General features: G+C 39.2%; 2 protein-coding genes across 2 annotated transcripts in view; one reads left to right on the forward strand and one right to left on the reverse strand.

Moving 5' to 3' along the window:
• Positions 1-66: 66 nt before the first annotated feature.
• Positions 67-10,349, forward strand: LOC147164849 (tetratricopeptide repeat protein 21B-like). Its single transcript, XM_086092071.1, is given in 31 exon segments — positions 67-288; positions 676-805; positions 890-1,000; positions 1,069-1,235; positions 1,297-1,419; positions 1,749-1,906; positions 2,072-2,156; positions 2,245-2,343; positions 2,420-2,612; positions 2,693-2,790; positions 2,882-3,082; positions 3,154-3,283; positions 3,360-3,517; positions 4,625-4,849; positions 4,953-5,191; positions 5,367-5,439; positions 6,001-6,111; positions 6,214-6,297; positions 6,300-6,354; positions 6,701-6,730; positions 6,733-6,782; positions 7,891-8,079; positions 8,248-8,358; positions 8,444-8,525; positions 8,598-8,748; positions 8,827-8,985; positions 9,070-9,265; positions 9,344-9,568; positions 9,708-9,828; positions 9,901-9,968; positions 10,076-10,349. Coding segments are annotated over 31 exon segments (3,924 nt in total). The 5' UTR covers positions 67-264; the 3' UTR covers positions 10,154-10,349.
• A 2,420-nt stretch (positions 10,350-12,769) lies between these two features.
• LOC147164850 (sodium channel protein type 2 subunit alpha-like) overlaps positions 12,770-24,690 on the reverse strand; it is a 29,322-nt gene continuing 17,401 nt past the window's right edge. The window contains exons 14-26 of the mRNA XM_086091629.1: positions 24,089-24,262; positions 23,655-24,011; positions 23,011-23,493; positions 19,585-19,711; positions 19,351-19,505; positions 19,081-19,254; positions 18,026-18,148; positions 17,582-17,854; positions 17,440-17,496; positions 17,218-17,355; positions 16,485-16,589; positions 16,130-16,400; positions 12,770-16,050 (exon numbers count right to left, since the gene is read on the reverse strand). Of these exons, the coding sequence (XP_085947755.1) occupies positions 14,903-16,050; positions 16,130-16,400; positions 16,485-16,589; positions 17,218-17,355; positions 17,440-17,496; positions 17,582-17,854; positions 18,026-18,148; positions 19,081-19,254; positions 19,351-19,505; positions 19,585-19,711; positions 23,011-23,493; positions 23,655-24,011; positions 24,089-24,262 (3,585 nt within the window). The 3' untranslated portion in view covers positions 12,770-14,902. The remainder of the gene's footprint in view (positions 16,051-16,129; positions 16,401-16,484; positions 16,590-17,217; positions 17,356-17,439; positions 17,497-17,581; positions 17,855-18,025; positions 18,149-19,080; positions 19,255-19,350; positions 19,506-19,584; positions 19,712-23,010; positions 23,494-23,654; positions 24,012-24,088; positions 24,263-24,690) is intronic.

Raw genomic sequence — 24,690 nt, forward strand, 5'->3', positions numbered from 1 at the left:
TTCTCTTCTTCGTTGTTCGTTTAGGTGACACACTAAATACCGCCACCAAGTGGGTCAGTTGGGAAATGCAAGCAAGGTTGGCGCGACGATGACTACAAAAAAAATCATAAACATTTCTTTCGAAGTGTACGGTAACTGCCTTTTATCGACTCGTCATGGGGTATCCAGAAAGCGTCTTTTAAGTTAAACGTAATACGTGAACAGAATAGCCGTTTAAGCACAGAAAAATGACATTAACTCCCGTTAACTAAAAAGCCAGTCAAGATGGAGAATAAAGACACAGCAATGGTAAGTAGAATTGTTATCGATTTGAATGAACGTGTATGTTTAGAAGTCACCACGGCACAAATAGATAGAGAAACAAAAACACATGAATTCTCGTAGATGAATAATTTTGGGGCTAAATAAGTGAAATTTGCCATTACTAAACTCATGTTGGTTATCACTAATATAAACCATGCAGCTAGCAACGACTCACGACTAGTTGAAAACACTAGCATAATGCTCTAATTTTACATGGAATAAATCCTGCAAAAGGCTTTCATGACAGTTCTCAAACCAATAATCTCGCTAACATGCACACACGGGAAAAAAAAAGTTGTTACCCAAAGTAATTTCCAAATAAATTTAATTGTATTTTCTAAATTCTAACAGTGGATCGTTTTTAATTTTTAGGCATTAATTAGATATTATTGCAAGGAAAAATACTTCAATCATGTTGCGAATGCCACAGCAACTGCACAGAAGAAATTTCGCAATGAGCCTGTTTTCAGTGTCTTCCGTGCATATGGCACTTTAATGCAAGGTAAGGTGGACATAATCAAATTAAATGATATTATTGTTACAATACTTGTTTGTCATTTATACAGATTTCTAAATGTAATCACAGGTCAACTTCGAGAAGCTGCAGCCGAGTTGGATGCGATAAAAGATCGATCCGATGTGTCCCTCTGCTCTCTAATGGCACTTGTCCACTCTGAGAGAAAAAAGATGACGCCAGGTAATCCCTCAGAGTTAATTCCGACAAATTCAACTCGTTATTTGAATGCATATCTTTGTAAATCACAGACAGAGATGTTATTCGCGAGCTTGAAACCAAAATCAGAGAGGATCGCAAAAGTGCATCTCCTCAGAGTCTGTACTATGCTGGGATGTTTCTTTGGCTATTGGGCCGAAATGAAAAAGCAAGGGAATACATAGAGCGAATGATCAAACTTTCTAGTGGTTCGAAAGAGGTAAGACAAGGTGCCATTCTGGGTTGTGTGAACTTTTGTAAAACTGTCACTCATTGTGCAGGGGATAATTCTGAAAGCATGGATAGATGTGACGTGTGGGAAAGATGACTATGCCAGAAAAGCTGGGAAATACTTTGATGAAGGGCTGAAGGATGGACCAGATGCTTTTGCTCTGATGGGAAAGGTACGATTAAAAAATACGGAGATACTCGAACGTTTTCTAATTTGTCGTATTTTTACTTCTCCACACACACTGAACATAAACATAAATGTAATATTTTCATTGTTGATCCCATTTTTCACAAGCTGAGCTCAAACATATCAGACTCTTACTACAGTATATATATATATATATATATATATATATATATATATATATATATATATATATATATATATATATATATATATATATATATATATATATATATATATATATATATATATATATATATATATATATATGTATTCAGAATAGTAAAATAATTGTAGATTATTGTTTGTCTGTCCCAGGCGCAATACTTCGAATATTGTCAGAACTACTCAGGAGCATTGGATGTGGTTAACAAGGTCATTGCCAGCTTCCCTGGGTTCTTACCTGCTCTTATAAAGAAGATGACACTTTTTTTAAACCTCCAAGATTGGGAACAAACCGTAGAGGCTGCATTCAGGTAAGCAGTGAGATGCCCCCCCCCCCCCCCCCCCCAAAGTCAAAATGTTGTCATTGCAAGCATCATTATAAAAACAGATTTGAATGTGATGACCCTGAAGAGTAAAAACAAAAGTTGTCAAATGCATTTGAGCGTTAATTAACCATCTTACACTTCTCATTTCAGAGTTCTACAGATGGATACAAACAACCTGAATGCTTTACACATGCTAACTTTGCATTCCTTATGTATCACTGGCGATGTTATTGAGGTACACAACCAAAGAAAACTTTTAAGAGTAGTAAGCCAGTAATATAATTCTTGAGTTTTTTTAAAATGGTTTCTCTCCAATGTGTCAGTCAACAAAGCATCTTTCCAACCTCATCAAAAGTCTGGACATGAAGGAACCACACAACCCAGAACTTGCTTACAAGATGTCTCTCACGTTCAGTCGAGTTGTAAGATAAAACTCTTCTTGTTGCTTGTCTTGTGTTGTGTGGGATGAAATTATTTTCTGAATTGATTCTTTCCTAGTGTGGACGAAATGGGCTGGTGCTTGAGCAGGTTTTCATAATGGTGGAAAAAGCATTCGGGGTGACACAAGAAACTGCCGATTTAGCAGCGGAGTTGGGCTACATTATGGTTCTTCAGGGTAGAATCAAGGAGGCCATGAAGTGGTATAAGAAAGCCATGACTTTGAATGAGATGAGCCTCACTGCATTGACTGGTAAGTCGCAAACAATAATGGGGTCAGTAGATTTGTAAAGGTTCGCTTTATCGGTCTTATAATTTTTTTTCATTGCGCAGGTATGATTTGGTGCCAGTTGATAGATGGCTGTCTAGAAGAAGCGGAGAAAGATTTGGAATTTCTGACAGAAATTCATCAAAGCACTGGAAAATCGGGGGTAAAATAATGCAAGTTTTTTTTTTTTAATCTTATCATCCACTGTTCTCAGTGGGAGATTTTTTCCTCTTTTTCTAATTCCATCTCATTAGGAAATCCTCTACCTGCTTGCACTCGTGGCAATTAAAAAGCGCCGTCCCCAAGAAGAGATAACCAAGCTCCTAAGAGATGCAGTGGAAACCCACTTCTTGACATTCCAGGGTCTACCTTTGGGTGTGGAGTACTTCCAGAAGCTGAACCCTGACTTCCTCTTACAGATTGTCAAGGAGTATCTTGCTCTGTGTCCCGCTAAGGTACAATTTTGGGTTGATGTTTCCACTTGTGATAGCGTATTTCTAAATCCTTTTGGCTGTTTTTGTTTTAGCCTTCAGCTCAGGGCCAGTCTGCTGTTCCCCAGCTCAAGTACTGTGCTACCTTGTTGGATACAGTGGTCAAGATTGTGCCAGGTCTCCTTCAAGGGGTTTTCCTACAAGCCAAAGTCAGATACCACTCTGGTGAGGACTGTGTTTTAAATGGGATGCCAGCTCCTCGGAATTATTTTTAACTACAATAATGCCTATGGTCATTCAGGTGATGTCGACGCCGCACAGAGCAATCTCCAACACTGCCTTGAACAGTGTCCTTCTCATACGGACGCTCATCTGCTCATGGCGCAGATCCACTTGTTGCGCGGCAATTTCATTTTGTGTTTCCAGTCGCTTGAACTCTGCCTCAGCCATAACTTTGAGGTAAGAGCTGAATGGAATGGGTGCTCAAGGTTCTGGATTTTGTTATTTTTTTGAAGTTTATCATAGACAGGGGTCTATAACCTGCGGTTTCCTCTCCTGTGGCTTCCCATGGATCTAAAAAAAAAAAAAACCATTAGTGGAAATTGATATTTTTTTAACATGTTTTTTCGATAAAATATTCTTTAAATTAATTAATGATTAAATAAAACATGAAAAATACATATATATTTTGTTCAATGTCAGAATCCAAAATTTTAAGAGACGAAAGGTAGATGAAAATTTTAAAATTGCCTAAAATTATCAAAAATAGTGACCATATAATGTCCAAAAAGGACAATGTACATGAAATTGCCAAAAATGTCCAAAACCAAAAGAAGAAAGGCAGAAAATTACCTTAAAATGTCTTTGGAATTGCCCAAAAAGTCAGCAAATAGATTTTAAAAGAAAAAAGGCAAAAAAAATAAGTGTTCAAAAAGTAATAAAAAAAAAGTCCAAAAAAAAAGAAGAAATCACAAAATTGGCAAAAATTTATAGCAAAAAAGGCAGAAAAAAATGTCAATAAATAGCCACAAAATGTCCAAACAGGGAAGAAAGGCAGAAAATGAACATGCCCAGGAAGTTGCCAAAAAAGTCAGCAAATAGATTTTTAAAAAGGCAGAAAAGAAAATGTTCAAAAAGTAATAAAAAAACCCGTCTAAAAACAAAAGAAGAAATCCTGAAATTTACCATAAAATGTCCACAAAATTGCCAAAAATGTCAGAAAATTTGACAGAAAAGTCTCAAATGTATGAAAAATGAAGTATGAACAATTGCACACACCAAAAAATCCAAAAACGGAAGACGAAAGGTAGAAGAAAATGAATTGGATGCTGCATATTTTTCTGTTGTGGTGCAGTTTTAGTTATCTCTTGGGCCCTCAGTACATTAAACTAACTCGAGCACACTGCTTCGCTCATCACAATGTTCAAATATTTTGTGACTCGAGACAGATTTTTTATTTACTGGGCCTAAAAAAGCTCTTTTGACAGTAAAGGTTGCTGACCCCTGGTTTAAATCGTTTACTCTTACTTACGAATAATTTCAGCATATTTTCATATTCCTTTCCAGATTCGAGAACATCCATTGTACCTCCTGATCAAGGCTCAAGCCAAGAAGAAAATGGGTGAGCTGGCTGAAGCGATTCAGATTTTGCAAACGATAATGAGTCTTCCAGGCTTCTGCAAGGCTGGATCTTCAGCTAAATCCAAAATTAAAAAGATCATACTGAGTTCTGCAGACTGTGTCTCTGTCTTCTTGGAGTTAGCTGAGGCTTTGCGGCTCAGTGATAAACAGGTGCAAACAAGGCTTGTACACTGCATTGTTCACTCGTATAAACGTGGAAAATATTAGTTTTACATTGGTTATACATTCAGATATATGTGAAATGTTATTGCAGCAAGAAGCAGCCAAAGTAATGCAGGATGCCATCAATAAGTTCTCAGGCACTCCCGAGGAGCTTCGAGTTACTATCGCCAATGTCGATCTGGCTTTATCACACGGTGACACAGAGTTGGCACTGAATATGCTCAGAAACATTACACCTGAGCAGCTCTACTACATTCAAGCCAAGGAGAAAATGGCAGACATTTACCTCAACTATAAAAAGGATAAGCGTCTGTATGTAAACTGTTACAGGTGAGATGTGTCACGATGTAATAATTGCTGATTATGTATTGTCAATTTCTCAAGAATAAATCACCTTATGAAACCAAACGTAAAATTGAAAAACACTTGTAAATGAATCAATTACAAGATGCAACCCATTTATGCTGAAAATATCTTTAATTCCATATATTGGTCTGTTTTCCAGGGAAATAGTGGACAAGCTGCCCAGTCCTCATGCATATGTCTTACTCGGGGAAGCTTACATGCACATCTTAGAGGTAGGTGGCAACCACAATTGATCTGTGTTACTATACCGTGTTATATAGTCACTTTTTTTTTATTTAATATTATCTGTTTATATTCAGTAAACTCAAGCCCTATTATGTGCTTGTGTACTTAAAATATGCATTTTCCAAGTAAAGTTGATGTCTTTTATTACTTTGTTTTGAAAATGAGCTCTCATCAAACTCAGCCCGTTTTAAAATAAAAGAAAGTGTGACCTGAGTGTTTAAATATATTTATTACTTTATATATTATATATTATTTACATTTATTTTTATTTTAGGTGCAAAACTCAGCAAATTATTTACAGAGACAATCCTTATTTACTTATTTAAAAAAACTCGCGTGGACGTTTTCCCGACCAGTTTAGCATATTGTATCCGTCACTATTGATATGCAGTATGAATTAATTCATGGGCAATACATTTAGAAACATCTACATAGCTTGCTACCTTGGGAATATATAACATTTAGGAAAACTACAAAATAAAATGGCTTTAAATATTTATGAACAGCAAAGCGTCCTGCCACTCACCTTAAAATGGTTTCACTTTCAGCCAGAGAAAGCCATTGAGGTCTACGGGCATGCACTGGAGAAAACCCCAGAAGATGGAGCGCTAGTCAGCAAATTTGGCAAGTTTCTGGTCAAGACTCATTACTTTGACAAGGTTTGTACTTGTATAATTCAATTTTCTAGGTTATTTGTATCTTTACGTTTAAGATTAGGATGAGAGAGAACCCATTGTTGACACACACATCCTGTTACCAAGGCATTACATTATTATGAAGCTGCACTGAAGACCGGACAACAGAACTTCCTGCGCTATGACCTGGCCGAGTTGCTGATGAAGATTGAAGGCAATACGAGCGCTGTGAGAGTGTTCTGCTTGATGCTCTCTCCCATAAGCCAGGTACTTAGCAGTACTTATACTGCCCTATACTGCCAACGCATTGAAAACATCACAATAGACAGATGTCTGCCACGGGAAAAAAAAAAGTCAGAGTACTTCCAGCAGATCAGCATTCCAAACTCTTCGAACTTTCAAAGAACCAAATCATCGATTGTCAATGACAATAATCTATTGACGGCATTGAGTCTGGAATTTTGTACTGTACTGATGTCATGTTCTTGATAAATCCTATCATCTTTCAAAAAGCTTTGTGATGTTAAATAATATTGCCCCTCACATGCTCAACAGAACGTCTTTTAAATTTTTCCCATGGACCAACCAAGTGAATAGACTATGTGCACTTCAGAAGATTGCTGTTATCTGATGCTGTTGGCAAAGGTCAAAATAGGGTTGACAAAGCTGAAGAAGCTTTAATATCCCTTCAAAAGGTAAATCATTCTTTAGTACCGGTACTCTCCCAGCTACATTTTTTGTATCCAATGTTTTATCGCTAATTGCTATATCTATATGTGTCTTAAACATGTTTTACATTTTTTATGTATTCAGGCTACATTTACACTATGTTCCCGCGCATGAGAGAGAGAGAGAGAGAGAGAGAGGAGAGAGAGAGAGAGAGAGAGAGAGAGAGAGAGAGAGAGAGGAGAGAGAGAGAGAGAGAGAGAGAGAGAGAGAGAGAGAGAGAGAGAGAGAGAGAAGAGAGAGAGAGAGGAGAGAGAGAGAGAGAGAGAGAAGAGAGAGGAGAGAGAGAGAGAGAGAGAGAGAGAGAGAAGAGAGAGAGGATGAGGAGAGAGAGAGAGAGAGAGAGATGAGAGAGAGGGATGGAGAGAGAGATGAGGAGAAGAGAGAGAGAGAGAGAGAATTGCGCAATGTGTTTTGCATGTTTTGTAGAACAGATGGTTTATGCAGTGGTTCTCAACCGCGGCCCTCGAGTACCTCTATCCAGCCTTTTTTTTCCATGTCTCCCACAGTCAGCACAGGTGTTTCAAACGATCAGCTAATTAGCAAGCTCTGCATGAAGCCTGATAATGATCGTCTCTGTGTTGGCTGTGGGAGACATGGGGGTACTCGAGGACCGCGGTTGAGAATCAGTGCTTTAGTGAATTAGTTAACAAAAAAAATATATATATTATCAAACCTTTATTGATTAATGCCGACTCTGGTGCAGGGACGAAAGGGAGCTTCATTCTCCCTATTTTCTTCCCTACTGTTTTGCCACAAGCGTGCTCCAAAGCTGCCCATCATCCACATTTCATCTGTAGAAAGCCTTGATAAAACGTGAGGCACCCCATCAGAGATGCATTACGGATACGCAGATAGTCAGTGAATACGGAGGAAAATATGGCCAAAATCGTACGGTGCATTTGAGTACCTAAAACATTTGTAAAACATTGATAAAAGTCCTTTTTTATTTATAAGCCACTCATGAAAAAACTGCCTTTTGCCATTTTGCGATTCTCCTGTATAGTGATTATACATGGTCTATCCGCTTTCCTTTCTAATGTTTTTATTGTCATTGATAAATGGGACTTTTGCCAGGCGCGGGATATACAAGCCAAAGTGCTGAAGCGGGTGCATTTGGAGCAACCTGACAGCTTTGACGTCCAGAAGCAGCTCGCTGCCAAGATCTGCTCTGAAATTGCTCAACACTACACGAGTCAGAGGGTCTACGACAAAGCCATCGAGTTCTACAGAGAAGCTCTGGTGCACTGTGAGACAGATCACAAGGTCTGTACTATTGAATCAAAACTTCCGGTTGCGGAACGTGCTTGACCAACCATACTGAGCATCCAAATTGAATCCCTACGTGTATTGAACCTCCTGTGGATTGTTCCATTTGGGAAGGGGGTAGTATTGATCTCTTTTATAAGCAATTCACAAAACATATAATTCTAGTTGATGCTGGAGTTGGCACAGATATTCCTCACGCTAGATGAAGTTGATGCATGCCAGGAACAATGTAACGTCATCTTGAAGAACGACCGGTTTAATCAAGATGCAACGCTGGTGTGTTCCGCCTTCTGTCTTTTACCTCATGTCTCGCCATAACTCTTTTGGAACACATCAACATTCAACATGTGTTTGTCTTTAGATGATGGCTGATCTTATGTTCAGGAGACAAGACGATGAACAAGCAGTTTTCTATTATCAGCAACTATTGGCAAGCAAGCCAGGTGCAAAATTGCTTTTACTGATATTGAGATATAGGCTTCTTTCAATCTCAAATTTTTTCGTATTGTTTTAAGAAAATTTCTCAACTGTGTCGCGTCTCATTGACGTACTGAGGAAGGCAGGGAAGTTGGAAGACATGCCCAGATTTTTTGAGAGGGTGGAAAAACATTTGACCAGAGTTTTCTTTGAACCTGGGTTTAACTACTGCAAAGGACTTTATCTTTGGTGAGTCAGCTGTTTCTTGAGGTTATGAGTGGCATTTATTTTGCATATTGTATAACTAAGTTTGTGTTTGATTCACAGGTATACAGGAGAACCTAATCCTGCTCTGCATCATTTCAACCAGGCCCGAAAAGACAGCAAGTGGGGTCAAAATGCTGTCCATAAGATGATTGAAATCTACTTAAATCTCAACAATGACATGATGGAAATTGAATTATGTAATTTAGATTTTAGAACTGGGTAAGATTAATTTTTTAAAAAGCGCTATAACGCAAGGACCATAGGCTGGACATTATGGCAAAATGGGTTGACTTCTCTCATCAGGAGCTCTACAGAGAAGCAGGAAATGGAGAAGGTTGCTGTGACAACAGCTCATCAGCTCTTGAAGGAAATAAAGCCAGAAACACCTGGAGGACACTTAAAGCTACGTATCCTGGAGAACTACTGCTTACTGGCCACTAAACAGAAGGTCAATATAGAGAAAGCCCTCTCTGCTTTTACAGAGATCACAACTAATGTGGTAAGAGAACTACAAATGGATACATTCTTATGTTGTTGTTGCGATCCTTTTTAAGCAGAATGTTGTGTTTGGATTTAGGAAGCTCATGTGCCAGTGCTGTTGGGCATTGCGACAGCTTTCATGATGTTGAAACAAAGTCCCCAAGCCAGAAACCAATTAAAACAAATAATAAAGATGACTTGGAATATTGTGGACGCGGACGAGTTTGAGAAGAGTTGGCTGCTGCTTGCGAACATCTACATCCATTCGGGGAAGTACGACTTGGCAGATGATCTCCTAAAGAGATGTCTCAACCACAACAAGGTCAGTCACTGCTTTAATGCCGCTTAAGACCAAATCTCACGATAAACGTATGCGTCGGGTGCTGAAGTTGTCTGCGCTGACTGTAAATGTCAATGAAGAGCAAAAACAAGATGATTCCAAGTGAACATTTTCTCTGTAGTCATGCTGTAAAGCGTATGAGTACCGGGCTTTCATAATGGAAAAAGAGCAAGCATTTTGCGATGCAGCATTCAACTACAAACTGGCTTGGAAATATGGAAATCAATTCAACCCAAATGTTGGTATGTTGACACTTCATGTTCAACTCTGCCACAAAATAAAACGAGGTAATAATATACAGTATTGCATTGCAGGATACAAACTTGCTTTGAACTACTTAATGTCAAAACAGAATTTTGACGCCATCGATGTCTGCCATAAGGTAAAGTATAGCGTTTGAATCCTTCCGTGTGCGTATGTGTGAGTGTGTCTTTTAATGTTTAGATTCTCAGATATGTTTTGATATATTTTCTTTGCATCAATCTACAGGTGCTTGCTGCTCATCCAAATTTTTCACAAATTAAAAAGGACATCTTAGATAAAGCTTGTGCTGCATTGAGGCCGTAGAAGTTTGATGGCCAGCTCCCGGGAGAAACATTTCCTCAGGAATTCAACTTAGTTAGGCTACTGTGTAGTGTATTTTAAAGTACGGTAACTTCCACTTTAATTGAACACTTAGCAATATCATGTTCCTGTAAATTGGTTGTGTGGTATTGGAGTATTTCTGTAGAAGTACTTATCAAATAAAAGCCATTCATTTGAATCAATCAGTTAGTTGAGTGGTAGGTGTGTCCTAGCTTGCTAACATAGCTATTGGAAGTGCTAACCATGAAATGAGTTGTAACTTGACTGTATCTTGCACACAACTCTGGTTGTGTCCACAATATGTCCCACACATTGTTACACAATCACTGAGACTAATCTTGATTTATATGTTTTTGACATGCAGACAAAATAAATGTAAGAGGGCCTCTTAGAGGTTCAGGGCTCTTCTCAGCCGGCGGACTTGTCAACCTTCTCGCTAGGGAATTTAAAAAAAGACAATGAACTTTTCAGTAAACATCCTGGGAAGTATTTTGGGGTGTAGTACTAGTAGGCATAGTGGTAGAAATTGAGCCTAGTAACAATAATTAACTTGCTATATTGCCACAATTCAGTACTACATCGCTAAGTCCTTACACATTTGAGCAATTATCTTAAAACGTGTATTATATATTTTGAAACAAATCTCAATTCACTTTATGGATCTATTAAGAGTAATGTAATATCTTTGCATTGTTTAACCGTGGAATTATATTTCCATCCAGCCATGGCTAATTTTTGCTCCAGCGTTATGTAACGGCGTGCATTGACTGATAAGTTTGAACTGTTGGCGTTTGCAGAGTGGATTCAATAGCGGGGGCAGCATGTGTCCAGCACGGGTACAGCTGTTCCAAGAGAGACCTTTCCAGGCCGTGTCAGATATTATTTAGCCACTAACTGTGGCACATAATCGTTAACTCTCTGCAGCACACATCAATGGAAGCGTAAATCACATTGGTGTGGAGCTGAGGCAGCTGTCTGTATCCTGTAGCTCGCAGTGTAGTCCGCAGACATGATTAGATATTGTCGCAAGCCTTTCAAGAGAAGTAGATATTGTCAATCATATAAGCAAATTTGCATTAACCATATAGAGAGTAGTTACAAGATTGAGGTGTCATCATCGCAGAAAGCAATAAATATTATATGTGCAGCTGCACTTACAAGGAATGCTTCTGAAAACCTTTTAGTGGAAAGGCTGTGGAATATGCACGCCCTGGGTTGTACTGCTCTAGCATTCTAATGGCCATCTCCATTGTGGTTTGTATGGGCTATTATTGATCAAGTCATTCTTGAGTCATACTCAATGATGCAGCCAGCTTCCTTGCTAATGAACTCTTTCATTTCTTTTTTCCACGTGTCGCGCGATTAGCACAGACTGTTTGCATCCAGGTGCCAAGTCACTGAAATGGTGTGATTTTGAATTTAAATGGGAAAAGGGTTTGCTGGTGACTTTTGTTAGCGAGTGGCTCAAATGAAATGGTGATTTAGTGGTTCAACTTGAGAGAGAGCGTGTGGGTCACTTGGACATAGAGAAGGTTAGGAGGAACTCACCACAACCTAATCTAATGGAATCGTCTTCCCATCTTAGGCAAATAGAATTAGAGCTCTTATGGGTTGCGTTCTCTTATTTCATTTTTTTTTTTTTTTTTTTTGAACTGTGCCCGTCCTTCCATACTAGTGGCATGATCCGAGAGGCATTCTTTCACTTAGTAGTTCCTACATTTCACTGTAACGCAGACCTACACAGAATAGTTGGCATGTTGCTACTGCGCAAGTCAGCTAAATCTAATTTTCAGTGTTATATGTTGGGACATGGCTCAGCTCCCGGGGCAGCTACAATATAACAATCCTCTTTGTGAGACGGGACAGTTGATACAATCAATAATTGGTCACCATCCTTTTGTTTACTGTACTCAAGAGTTTAGCTGTCACAAGCAGTAAAAGGGATGACGGGCTGTAATAAATATTTTGACTATTATTAATAATTAATAAAATACTCAACCCACTTAAGACCCTAATTGTTTCCGGCAGAAGCCACAGAACACACTCACAAACCAGAATAGAGCTCCTTCAAGAGAGATTAGCTGAAACATAATACACAATAGATTCCAGTATGAAAAATAATATGTCAGAAATGTGATCAATTTGAAAATAAGTTTGACGATTGACATGGGTCATAGCACATTTGTTAATTTGATGGAAAAACCCCGCAAATATTGACTATTGATTTATATGACATATTTTATTAATAAGATAATACTAATCAAGCATAAGTGGGAAAAAAAAAGTAGATTACTGGATGTTGCATTTGCTTGAAAAATGATTTTTACGATCAATTAGAGTGGTGCCTTGAGAAGTTTTTGGAGATACAAACCACCATTTGGACCATTTTTTGTCTTAGCTGACAACTCATTTCACAATATCTAAGTACATTATGGATGACTATTCTTCTATATTAAAAAACACAAACACAAAAATGTTTAGAGGGGTAGGTGGGTTAATCCGAATACATCCGAGTTTATTTCTGTCTGAAAAACATACACGCCAAGGTGACTTCATGGATAAAATAATTGAATGTGAAGATAAATTTATTAGGCATACTTGAGGTACATGTCGTCTTTATTCTTTTGGCTTTTCACTGAAATGGGTTATAGCAGTGTTTTGCATGCAGTATATTTATACACTACAAGCATTATGCATATTAATGATGGGAGATATTAGAGTCTGGAATCAAATCCTTTTGTCATCATGATCAAAACAATTCATGTATTGAATGTTTTAATTACATGCAAAACATATTCACATTCATGTAATGATGCTCTCATAACATGGAACAGTAGATGTATTTTGCTATATGGAATGAAAAACAACCCAATGACAAAAATGCCACAATAAAATGTAAACACAAGTAGGAAACCATTCCAGAGTAAAGTCACACTGAATTTGTGACAACTTGCCCATGTACAATCTTTTTTTTTTTTTTAATCCTGCATACCTCTAATTTTGATATTATGATAAATATTTCGAGGTAAACCAAAAATCCATTTTAATGTCAGACAAAAACATTTATCACACACGCTTCAATGAAATGGAAAAGAACTAAGCAGCTGTAATTAACCAGGGTGTCTTTGAAAAATTTGTGACATTTAAACGACTTGAGCGTTTCTAATTCACAGCTTCTGTTAGCTGTTTAAATCACAGACTGCCTATATATATATAAAATATTTTGGTTTATGTCGTAAGTAACCAATATTATGCAGAATCTACAAGTTTATAGTCATTAAATAATATGGTGGCTTGTTATTAGCTAACTACTAAAACTAACTAAAAAGCGGTAAAATATGAAGGAGGCTTTGGTGTATCTTAACAATTTTGAGTACTGAAGAGTGACACCGACGCCCAACTGAGACAATATTACTGATAATCAGTCTGCCTGGAGTCTATTCTTAGTAATTTCATGATGCAGGTTCCATGTAATCAGCATTATGGAAAATGGTGCACCGGAAAAACACACAGTGACCTGAGATAACCGCAATGATGATGCAACAAAACTGAATGTGCAAAAGTTTTACAGGCCAAGTGTGACTGATCTGACACTTGACAGGTCAACATGATGGACTTGTTTTAACATTAGCCTAAGGCAGTGATTCCCAACCAATGAAATCATCAAGTGTGTCATGGAAATGATCTAATTGCGCTTAGTTAGTGGGATTTTTTTTGCGTTATTTACGACAAATAATGTATCTGACAGGCAGAAGGCAGTTTACTGTGAGATTTTTCTAGTGTAAAATGTGTGCCTTAGCTCAATAAGTGTTGGGAATCAACTGTCTTGAGTTGATGTTTCTGTTAACATGGATGATACAGTGGAACATTCAAAGTTGGCTGCTTCTAAAGTCACGCAACTTGGAATTAAAATTTGCTAGTGCTAAATTAACAGTTTATTATACAGTCCCCTTTAAGCTTGTATCACAAATGTTATTTTAAAAAATCACCTGTACAGTTCTGACAGTTTTTGCAACAATTGTACTCACTTTATATTAAATAGTATGGAAAATTGTTGCCTTGCGAGTCAACCAAAGTGACAGAATGCATCGTCAACTTTGGATGTTGCACTGTATTTGAAAAAAAAAACCAGCCATGTCATGATTATTTGCTTCGCATCACGAAGCAAGAGGCTGATGAAAATATACTCCACACCAAATGCTCTTGCATGCATAACTCTGGAAATACATTCATGTGAATCCACATTGGCTGCAGCAAGACTGACACGGTCCGTTGCATTTTTCAAGTATTCTAGACACAGCTAGCGTTAAAGCAATTCTGTTCCTCCTGAACGCACCACACATTTCAAAAGTAAAAAAGAAAAGGCAATCGATTGATTCAAAAAGAAATGACGTCACAATAATAACGTAGGCAAAACAATACACCAGTCAGTGATATAGTTAGAATCCAAGACACTGTATAGCAGAACTAGCTGCAATATAAAGTAAAGCAGGAACGACCGTATCTTTTCAAACACTTGAGAAATGTTGCCCAACCTCTTCCAACAGTCTCGCTCTTAGAAAATGGTTTCACTGCTGCCTGAATGAGCCAATTTTCCCTTTTAGGCACCAACCTTTAGGCTCATGAGCTAAAGTCAGTTTGGCATAGATTTCCGTACTATGAGAAGGAGTCCAATGCCACTGTAAACATTTTGTCATTACTTACAATGTCTTTGAGGCAACTCCGACATTCTTATGAATCATGCTCAGTGCTGTCTTTGCCTGTGGCATCCAGTTCAGCATTGTCATTTTCAGACGGTTGATAGGTTGAAGGCTCCTTTATCTCTGAACCAGAAACGTCATTGAGTTTGTCCGTGACTGGATCTTCTTTGTCAACTGGCTTTTCATCCTTTAGAATGTCGTCTTTGGCTTCTACGAAGGTTTTGTCAGTAGCCCGTTTCCTCAAATACTCTCTGAAAGCTCTCTGTATGATCACAGCTGCCGTGTCCTCCTGTCTGCGGCGAAGGGTGGTGGTGATGGGTTCATATGACATTTTGGAAGGATTGGAGGCCATGAATCGCTGTTCCATTTGCTCCCTTAGTATGTCCATCTCCCCACCCTCGCCCAGAACCCGTTTGGTGAAAGCGAAGAGGATGTCCAGGCAGTGGATGCGTTCGCCACTCACCATGGGAAGATCCATAGAGATGAGTTCGATCCTGTTGGGCATGGCTATGCGCAACGGTGGGTCCAAGGCATCAGCAAACTCGGACAACTTGTTATATTCCATAAACTGGGTTGCACTGGGATCAAACTTTTCCCAAACCTCGTAAAACATTTCAAAATCATCCTCACTCAGTGGGTCGGCGCTCTCCTCAGTGGCTACACCGAAGTTTTCCAGGATGACGGCAATGTACATGTTTATCACAATAAGGAAGCAGATGATGATGTAGCTCACAAAGAAGGCGATGCCAACAGAAGGAGTTCCGCAGTCTCCTTTGACCGCGCTGCCAGGATGCTCCATGGTACTGTCGCAGTCGTCTTCGTATTTGTTGAGAATGGGTGCCAGTAGGCCGTCCCACCCGGCGGAAGTGGTGATCTGAAACAGGCAGATCATGCTGTTTCCAAACGTCTCAAAATTGAAAAGGTCGTCGATGCCGCTTTCTCTCTTCACATAAGCAAAGTTTGACATGCCAAAAATGGCGTAGATAAACATCACCAAAAAGAGCAAGAGGCCAATGTTGAACAAGGCAGGAAGCGACATCATCAAGGCAAACAAAAGGGTGCGGATTCCTTTGGCACTTTTAATAAGGCGGAGGACGCGTCCGATTCGAGCCAGTCGGATGACTCGGAACAAAGTTGGCGACACAAAATATTTCTCAATCAGCTCAGAGAGAGACATACCTAAAGATGTAAGAAAACATTTGTTAGTTGAGCAGAAAATCTTCACCGGAACTCCACAGTTATTGCAAATGGATCGTACCAATAATTGAGAGGACGACAACGATGAAATCAAACACATTCCAACCGTTTGTGAAAAAGTACTGGCGGAGTGCGATCATCTTCAACAAACACTCGCCCGTGAAGATGCAAATGAACACCCCGTTGATCCAGCTGAGAATTTCTTTCTTTTTATCTGACTGGTCATCAGTTTCCACCATCATGGTAACCATGTTGAGCCATATGAGAACCATGATCACCACATCAAATGCTTGTTTTGTGGTGATGTCAAATATATATGCTTGAATCTTGTTCTGAAATGGAAGATGCAACAAAAAATTACGGCGAGATGGAATACAAATATTTAGAATGAAGAGTCGATTTTTAAAGCTATATACCGATGGTCTGGGAATAGGTTTTTGTGGTTTCTTTGAGCCCAACTTTTTCATGGCATTATAGTATTTCTTCTGTTCTTCAGTCATGAAGATGTCTTGGCCTCCAAAGTATAGAGGGGAGGTGAGGTATATTAAATCACTGCAAAGCGTACTTTCTGAACATAAAAATATCAGATTTCCGTGCAAATACTCTGGAACCTCGAAAGTGAAACACCACATGATGTACTATTTGGAGATGAACAAAAAATATGCCTTACGGCAAAGAAAATACAGCAATCCAATTAGCATCATGCACCTCTGCATATCTCATGAGTTCTCAGCAAATCCAACATTTTGCATCTCATCAGGTTGCTGATTGGGGCCGGTGGAATGTTGACCAATTCCTCTTTAATGGTTGTGCAAAATTGCTGGATATTGGGAGGAACTGAACACGCTGTTGTATTTGCCAATCCTGAGCATCCCGATCATGCTGGATGGGTGTCATGTCAGGTTTGTATACTTGTCATGCAAGAACTAGAATGTTTTTTTTTTAGCTTCCAGGACTTGTGTAGATATTCTTGAAGTATGGGGCCATGAGGCTAATATGGTCACACCAGATACTGACTGGTTTTCTCAAAAAGAAAAACAATAATCGAAATTGACCAGTGTCCTGGTGCTGGATGGATCGTTTGTCCTTAGAGGTTCCATTGTCAGTCAAAATCATAAACAGTACTGTCTTAAAATACTAAATACTTATCTTTCTCTTTTGCTGATTGAAATTGTCGATTATGACACCAATGAAGAGATTGAGTGTGAAGAAGGCGCCAAATATGATGAAAATAACAAAATACATATACATCTTCAGGTTGATCTCATATGCTGGCTGTTCTCCGTGCTAGAAGAGTATAAGAGTGAACATTTGTAATCCGTTTTGGGTCCGGCATAAACATGACAAAAGCTCAACGTAAAATGTTATTACCTTGCTTGGAGAGTCTACTGCAGCATACATGATGTCCATCCAGCCCTTAAACGTAGCCTGTGTACATACTCCAAATTAGTCATTTGAAATCAATCATCATTTCCAAGCAAATTGGTCAAATGTGAATGTGATCGTAACTCACCACTTGTAGCAACGCAAGGTAACCCAGTCCAACATTATCAAAGTTGACTTTAATATTCTTCCAACGAGCAACCGTCCCCAAGGCCTCACATTGTGTCACGTTCTGTACTTCATGAGGCAGGAAAGGCTCATCCGTGGTTCTGTTGACACAGCGGTAGTACTTTCCCGCAAATAAGTTCACGCCCATGATGCTGAAGATGAGCCAGAAGATGAGGCACACCAACAGTACATTGAAGATGGAAGGAATTGCCCCGAGTAGTGCATTGACAACTACCTGTAGAACACCAAATATACATAGTCCGTTAAATGTTTAAAGTTTGCGGGTTGTTGGTCATGCATTGTTTACTTGTATCATTTTGTTAGAGAAAGTGCTCTCAAGGTCTTTCAAATGGATGGTAGCAGGTTATTTTATGACATTGAGCTGCTGAGTTTCCGGAAGACTCACCCTCATTCCGTCGAACCTTGAAAGGGCTCTCAAGGGCCTCAGAGCTCGCAGGGTTCTCAGAGACTTGATGGCCCCAAGTTCAGCAAATCCCATTGCGTTGGCTACTAGACTAACCAATGAAACCTAGAACGCAAACACAAAACAACAGATAGGCTCACATTCACATCATTGGCTGAACAGAGATAAGCATGCTTTCGACACGTTTTGTCATCATACCGTTGACGATATACTGTATTTGGGAAGTTTGTTGATTTGACTTAGCAAGAGTTCACAAAAATGCTTCACGAAAACCCGTTGCTATGGGCGAAGGAAGCTAAATAATATATAGTGGAGTGGAGCATTCGATTCTTTCACGTTGGTCAATACTTTACATTTACAGTGAATGAATGGACAACTTTTAATTTAACACCTTGGTTCCTTGATCTTGAACGTAAACTTTGTTGTGTAATCAATTTCTTTACCAAATCTCTATAGGAAAACTGTAATGCTGCCAGTCCAACCTCAAACATTTTTAGGTAGTTGGACCAGACCGATAGTCTCGGTTTTGAGCCCTATATCTCGAGACCCGGAGGACTTCGTCAGCCCCATTGTTTTTCACGTTTGTCCTCTTCCAGCGTCCCGATGTGCATTGTCTTGCTTAGCGCTGTCGAACTGTCAACCAAGATAGCATTTAGCATTAGCTAAAGCAATAACACACCCAACGGTTAAATTTTCAAAATATGGTCACCCAGAAGAAGCACATAACTTCGACTCTTCCCTGGCTGCATTTGCACACGGGTTCATTTTAAGATTCTTTTATTTGCTTTTAAATCTTACAACGCAAGCCCTAGACTCTGCCCCATACTTTGTTTCAACCATAGTTGTTTTAAAAGTGCTATATAAATAAAGTTGGTCTCCTTGTGGGATACAATGACAAAATGTAGCCAAATACAGGAGGTATCTGATGGTAGATATTTGGTGTTTTTCCGAAATAGGATAGATAGAAACAAGGTCTAACTGAGTTCCATCTACTTGTTCCAGAAATTATAACAGTTTTTTAAGCTAGGTCAACTTACAGCAACAATGAGGAAGTCAAGCCAACACCAGGCATTTGTGAAATACTTGGCATAGCCGTAGGCCACCCACTTGAGTAACATCTCCAAGATGAAGATGTAGGTGAACATTTTGTCTGCGTACTCCAGCATTGTTTTAATGTTCTTCCTGGTTTCAATGTAGACATCTTCAAAAGCCTGTTTGACAACGAAACAGTAAGGATGATTACACTTCAGCAATATTACTTTAAAACTCCTCAAGAAGTAAAAAACAAAAAAACAAAAAAAACTTACTAAAGCGCCACTACTAAGCAGGATCATGAAGATGATGAAGCTCTCAAACCAATTGTGCTCCACTATTCGGAAACATGTCTTTCTGATAGTCCACCATATTTTCCACCTGCCCACCTCAGCATTTACTTGGCAACACTGGAACCTCTGCACGCAGCCTGGAAAGGAACAAATAACAAGCATGGCCTTAATTGACAAGCAAAGATGAGTCGTGGTTGTTTTCGAACTGATACTCACCGTCAGGAAAGCAGGCGTCAGGTTCCATAGATTCCTCTAATTCAAAGTCTAGAGAGTCTCCGTCTTTTTCCCCCAAGTCCACTGTGCTGCCCTCAGAGGTGCTGAGCTGGCCTTCGTCATCGATGGTCTAAATGGATCAGGGCGAACAAGCATCTGACATTAGAGCAACATAGAACAGTCTGTCTGCAAATTTCCCAAACAAGACAAGGTCAAGGTCCTTATGTGTCTCGGTGCTGTGTTAAATATTGCGTCCTTTAGTTGATGTTTTGTTGTCTTGAGCAGGTATCCTTTAGGGATTGGTACTTAAGATAAAACTAAAAAAATAATGTTAAAGTGAATGTTTTTTTGTATTTTAAGATTTTATTGCTAAACAAGAAGGGAGTGTGCAGCTTTATTTTTCAGCCACAGGTGGCAGTAGCGATTCGAAATAAAATTTTCTGTGTTAAGTTGCTTTAAAAAAAAGTTTTTTTTATTGAATAAGTGATTTTTTTTTATGCCTGCTACCAACACTGAAACACCTTCTGGAGCCTGTGGGACAACAGAGATTGTGCTTACAGTAAACATAAGCATATATAAACCATTAAACATTTATGCTGAAGACCCAGGTAAACTACACTATCTAGGCAAAATTATCTAATCAATTAAATAATCAATCAGGAGTTGGACTCGACCTGTTTTTCCCCTTGAATCTTAATTATGCGTGTGGAGGAGTTTGTGGAAACGTTTTAGAGAAAGCCCTTTTGTGTTCAGGACTGTTCCAGTGCACAGTGTACAAAAGCAAGCACTATAAGACATGAACGGAACTCTAACCTATAAACCCGTCAAACAAAAAATCCCATAGACACACTGGAAAACTTTGTGACAAGACAATATATATGGGCACCAACTATATTTTATTCAGTTTTAGTTACGCAGGTGTCGCAATAGTCAGGTCAGTTCTACACAAGGTAACCTATCAGCACAATACTAAACATATCGTAGATTTAATACTGTATGGTAGTAAGCATTACTATCTCTGGTCACGGCACAAAATCAAATCCAACATCCAATTGTGGTCGTAATGTTGGCACATGTATCCAGCCAGTGATGCTCTCTGCCAGCTTTGCACAGGGCGTGTCTGCTAAGAGTTAGAGGATGAGAACAGCCTGAAAGGTTTCCTGGTGAATAGTGGAGGAGCCCTCGACCGTCCTGGGACTGGCTAATGCAGTGCGGGGAATGATGTAAGCATGTAGCTGTGATATGCTCTGAGCACTAAAGTTAATGTGTTTGTGCCACCAATGAAGCTTTCAATGTACACCCTCAAAATCTGACAATTATTTGTGATAAAATTGTGCACAATTAAATAGCAAGCGATTCATGTTATACAAACTTTATATGTGATGTAATAACTCCCCTTTGAAAGTATTAAAACAGCATAAGTGAAGAGAAAATATGAACAAATAAAAAGAAACAGGATTGCTGAGAACAAACACTGGAGGTGAATTAAGTTAAGAAAAAAAGCCAGTCAGCTAAAAGGTTTTTTATTATTATTATTTTTTAACGTGATTACATCTCCATTATGAGTGTAATGTACAGTAAAGTGCTCTTATAAGCTTTCTTTCTAAACATTATTGTGCAGGAAAATATTTTAGGATAACGTGTTAAACAAGGGTATAGTGTTTCCTCCGCAATGTAAGCTTTGCCTCAAAACAACACAAATTGGGCCTTTAGATCAAAATGGCACATAATGCGATAAGCACTCATTGTGAATTTTTATTTTTTTTAAGATACATTATACATGTTTGACGATAATTGTTGAAAACATGCAACTATGCAGTACTCATTTGTAAAGATAAAAACTTTTTCCACTTTCTCATGTCTTGATTTTTGGTGGGGGCGGGGCTAAAAACAGGTGCAGTGATGCACTTCGGCCCCTGCATGAGTCGCCCCTTTCCCACCATATAAAAACTTGAGCGATTTTGTTCACATCATTTCTAAATCCTTTCAAAATGCATCTTCAGACATGACCACTTTAGAGCGCCTTGTTGTCAGCCATGAGTGCTGGTAGTCACACAGGGAAAAGCAGAAGAGCAAGGATGGAGAAATAAACCCTTTTTTTATGTATTTATTCTGACTTGACAGCTAGCATGTGGGCTAGGTCTTTATGCTGTTGTGGCCACTTTATAGAGTGCCTCGTTGTACGTCGTTAATACATTGTTGGATCTTTTTCTTCTTTGAAATTTGGTGGAGTTAGTTACTACACTCTTCTCTGTGGTGTATTTAATTCAAAATACATTTTTATTTTCACCATCACTGCCACATTATCTATTGCTGCCATGGGATTGGTGTAGCAATAATATCCTTAGATCAAGACAATATACAATATTAAATGCACATGCAAATGTTGGGGGGGCTCTCTCGGTGCAACGTGTTGCCTCAGTGGAAGCGAGAGAAGAAGAGGTGGCTTGTTTTATTTTTCTAACCGCTCTCATTCCAAACACTACCACAATACTCTTTCCCCCTCACTCAGCCAAACCGGCTAGCGCTCCTGTGAGGGAGAACAAATTACCAAATGACAAGACATAATTTCTCTGAGGTGGGCTGGCGCCGTGTGGCACAAGCTCACGGCTGAGCTCAACTGAATAATAATTAATAGCAATAAATCCTAAAACGCCACTGCCAGTGATGTCGATGGGTCGGGAAAAAAATGAGCACCGCTACCAAGCAACACTTTCTGGTTCTTCTTTGAGAACCGGATCAAATTTTGTATGTGCACACTTGACTATCCTCTTGGTTAGTTTAGTCAGCAGCCAACGTTGGTACAGTTCAGTCCTATTATGATTTAGAAAGGTAAACTCTGATCTTGCTTGTGTTTGCCATGCATTGCGTGTGGTTGTGATAGCTGCTTCTATGTAAATAGTGTGACGTCATGGTAGGACGACACAATATAAACTGCTAATGAACTAAAAAAAAAAAAAAAAAAAGGACATTATCTGGAGACAAAAATGGGTTGCAATTCTGTTGGCTTTGAATATCTTGTTTGAATTGTTTTCTATTTTTTGTTGTTGTGCCTTTTCCATTAGCTGGCTTCTTACGACCACAAAAGCCACATTTCTCCCAAGCAGCTCGGTGTGGTTGTATCAAATAAACCCTACTCACGTTTGTCTTCCCTTCCTACCTGAACTGTGGGATTGTTTGAGTTCCGTTTTGGGAACTGTTTTGGTCTATTTATGAACCAATAATACATTTACTGGTTTAGCTAGAGTTGCTATTTAAATAATCCTCCTCAACATGCAGTTCGCATCTTGACATCATGAGACCAAGACGACACCTAACAATTGCTCATCATATACTGTCTGAGCAAGGACTTGGCAACAGACGCAAGGAAAACCCGCTCTAAGGACGAAAGCTCAGAACAGAACCCAGAATTTTTAACGGCATCCTTACCACATGGCATTCCGCTACATCGGATGAGACGCTGCTGAAGTCCTCTGTGTTGAGGTTTTCAAAGTCGGACTCCCCCACCGCGATAGGAACATGAAGTGTCAGACTGGGGTTGTTGATGAAAGACATTATGGAATCATCAGTCTCGCCGCGTACAATGTACTTGTTCCCACTTTTGTCCACTCCAGTCACATCCCCGTTTCCATTCCTTGGTAGCTCTTTAATAGTATGATTAGGGACGCCGTTGGGTCCCGAAGCTTTATGGAAATCCTCGAGGGATGATCTGTCCTGTCCCTGGTTTTGCTCGTTACTCCTTAGACAGACACTGTTGCAGGTGCTCTGAAGCAGGGACTTGACAAAGGCGATACCATTGTGTATTCGTGCAATGGCAATCTGCAAATTGTTTGTGTCGCTGTCGTCTTCGGTGGCAGCCAGGTTATCCGCACTGAATGAACTCAGTAGCAGGGCCAGGAACAGGTTCAGCACCTAGTAGATCATAATAAGACCAATAAGATCAGCGTCTCCATATTGTAAGACTACAATAAGTTTCCACACTGTATGTTTTTATACAACTCTTTATCTATATTTGCATCAATTAATGCAGATGACTTGGACTCATGAATTGACCACAAGAGATGAAAATGTACCACAAGGTTTCCAATAACCATGACCATCATATAGACAGTGATGCACATGGTTGGTCCAGCCACCTCCATGCAGTCCCACATGGTCTCTATCCACTCTCCACAAAGCACTCGGAACACAATGAGGAATGAATGGAAAAAGTCGCTCATGTGCCAGCGGGGCAGGGTGCAGGTGCTGGAGATTTTACACACACAATCCTTGTAACTTTTCCCAAACAGCTGCATGCCCACTACAGCAAAGATGAAGACGATAATGGCCAGCACCAGTGTCAGGTTTCCCAAAGCCCCCACAGAGTTACCAATTATTTTGATAAGGGTGTTGAGAGTAGGCCATGACTTGGCCAACTTGAACACTCGCAGCTGTCAAAAGAAAAAGACAAGGTTTGAAAGAGACTCTTCAACTGCTTTCACGGAATGTTTTGTATGGTGAAACTTACCAATCGGAACGATCTCAAGACAGACATTCCAACAACATTGGACAAGCAGAGCTCCACTAAGCTTAAACTGACAATTATTCCATCAAAAATGTTCCATCCTTCCTGGAAGTAATAGTACGGATCCATGGCTATGATTTTGAAGACCATTTCAGCTGTGAAGATGCTCGTGAATACCTTGAAAAAAAACAGAAATGCCTTTTTCATAAACATTGTCACTATTAATTAATTAACAATGTAATTAATTAACTCATTCACTCCCAGCCATTTTCACGGAAGCTATCCCATTTTGACTTGATTTTGCAAGGCCCACTATTGTGTTCTATTGCTATTAAAACATGGAACCTACCATAAGAAAGATTAGGGTCTCTTCTTTCAGGAAAAAAGAAGAAGTATATTTCTATCTGTTTTTGTTTTTCAGCATTTAGCATCAGAATATAGCTAAGTTTCATAATTATTTACAAATTTGCTTAGAACTATGGGTAAATCAGCTTGTTTTCAACGTGGCCCTGGTTGATCTCGTATACTCTGCTGCCACATGCTGGCCGGTTTTGTAATAACTACCATTGCTTCAACCTTTTTGTGCAGTTGAGAGGCTGCATCAA

This window comes from Leptonotus elevatus, chromosome 12, assembly GCF_054856555.1.
Source record: "Leptonotus elevatus isolate MCC_2025b chromosome 12, RoL_Lele_1.0, whole genome shotgun sequence".
NCBI lineage: Eukaryota > Metazoa > Chordata > Actinopteri > Syngnathiformes > Syngnathidae > Leptonotus > Leptonotus elevatus.